At 45.7% G+C, this 1,559-nt stretch overlaps 1 protein-coding gene across 3 annotated transcripts in view; it reads right to left on the bottom strand.

The window, feature by feature from the left end:
* The window catches only part of tsc1a (TSC complex subunit 1a), a 14,874-nt gene that overhangs the window by 11,897 nt on the left and 1,418 nt on the right, over nucleotides 1–1,559 (bottom strand). For all 3 annotated transcript variants that reach the window (XM_014022798.1, XM_014022796.1, XM_014022797.1), the window contains exons 2-4: nucleotides 982–1,096; nucleotides 805–908; nucleotides 578–730 (exon numbers count right to left, since the gene is read on the bottom strand). In XM_014022798.1, the coding sequence (XP_013878252.1) occupies nucleotides 578–730; nucleotides 805–908; nucleotides 982–1,090 (366 nt within the window). In that variant the 5' untranslated portion in view covers nucleotides 1,091–1,096. The remainder of the gene's footprint in view (nucleotides 1–577; nucleotides 731–804; nucleotides 909–981; nucleotides 1,097–1,559) is intronic.

Raw genomic sequence — 1,559 nt, 5'->3', positions numbered from 1 at the left:
CAAAACGATGCGTTTAATGACTGTATAGATAAAAACGATGCGTTTAATGACTGTACAGATCAAAACGATGCGTTTAATGACTGTATAGATAAAAACGATGCGTTTAATGACTGTATGGATCAAAATGATGCGTTTAATGACCTTACAGATCAACACAATGTGTTTAATGACTGCACGGATTAAAAACGTGTTTATTGACTGTACGGATCAAAACGATGCGTTTAATGACCGTATGGATCAAAACGACGCGTTCAATGACCGTATGGATCAAAACGATGCGTTTAATGACCGTACGGATCAAAACGACGCGTTCAATGACCGTATGGATCAAAACGATGCGTTTATTGACCGTACGGATCAAAACGATGCGTTTAATGACCGTACGGGTCAAAACGATGCGTTTAATGACCGTACGGATCAAAACGATGCGTTCAATGACCGTACGGATCAAAACGATGCGTTTAATGACGTACGGATCAAAACGATGCGTTTATTGACCGTACGGATCAAAACGATGCGTTTATTGACTGTACGGATCGAAACGATGCGTTCAATGACCGTACGGATCAAAACGTACCTTCAGGCAGCGCAGCAGCGACGACAGCAGCGGCGACTGGCTGATGTGGTGAACCCAGGGTGGCTGCTTCCTGATCAGGTGACCCAGCAGGGTGACGGCAGCCAATCTGGTTCCGGCTCGGTTCAGAGACTCGTTCAGCTTCTCCAGCAGCAACTGAAGGGGGCGGAGCCAACTTTTTTTTAACCTCTGCGAACACAGCGACACCTGTGAGAGCAGCGAGGGCTCACCTTATGATGAGGCTCCCTGATGGAGGCGAGGAGGAGCGCCGCCTGCGAGGAGGAGGAGTCCAGGTAGTACTCCAGCAAGGAGGAGAGGACGGCGCCTCCTCTGTCTGTGAGCAGAACTACAGGTCAGACTGAAGAGGAGGAGGAGGAGGAGGAGACACACGGAACAGGTGAACTCACCTGTATTCAGCTGCTGGTTGACAGCGGCTCTCACTCGCTCCGCCTCCTGCAGCTCCGAGCTGTCCAATGAGAGGAGGAGCTCAGAGACGCTCACCTGTTCTCTGGACATCCTGACCTGAACATGAACAAAGATTTAAATAAAACGACTCCCATCGTCTTCAACAGGCCCACCACCACCTGAACACCAGTCCCAGACCCAGCAGGTGAGAAGACCTGGTCCAGAATACGGGTTTTGTTCGAGCAAACAGGCAGGTTGTAAATCTTTGGACCCAAAACAAGAATTCCATTCTATCGTCCACTCGTTGTTAAGGTTGTTGTTCTGGTCCACCTGAATGAAGAGGTGAACCTGACTGAGGATCAGATTAAAAACTGAGTCCTCCTTATGGGGCGCCGTTTGTAACGTTACACAGTCAAAAATTACCACCAATATTTTTGTTTTATTTAACCTTTTATGAAAAAAAAACAGATTTATTTTTCAGTCAGTTTTTCACCATATGATTCATACATTTATAAATGTCATAGTTTATAAACTAAATATTTAACTAACAAATTAAATATTTAGTTAAAAAGCTAAATAT

Source organism: Austrofundulus limnaeus, unplaced genomic scaffold, assembly GCF_001266775.1.
Source record: "Austrofundulus limnaeus strain Quisiro unplaced genomic scaffold, Austrofundulus_limnaeus-1.0 Scaffold343, whole genome shotgun sequence".
In the NCBI taxonomy this organism is placed as follows: domain Eukaryota; kingdom Metazoa; phylum Chordata; class Actinopteri; order Cyprinodontiformes; family Rivulidae; genus Austrofundulus; species Austrofundulus limnaeus.
Note: the sequence above shows the minus strand (reverse complement) of the source record. Positions and strands in the feature narration are given on the sequence as shown.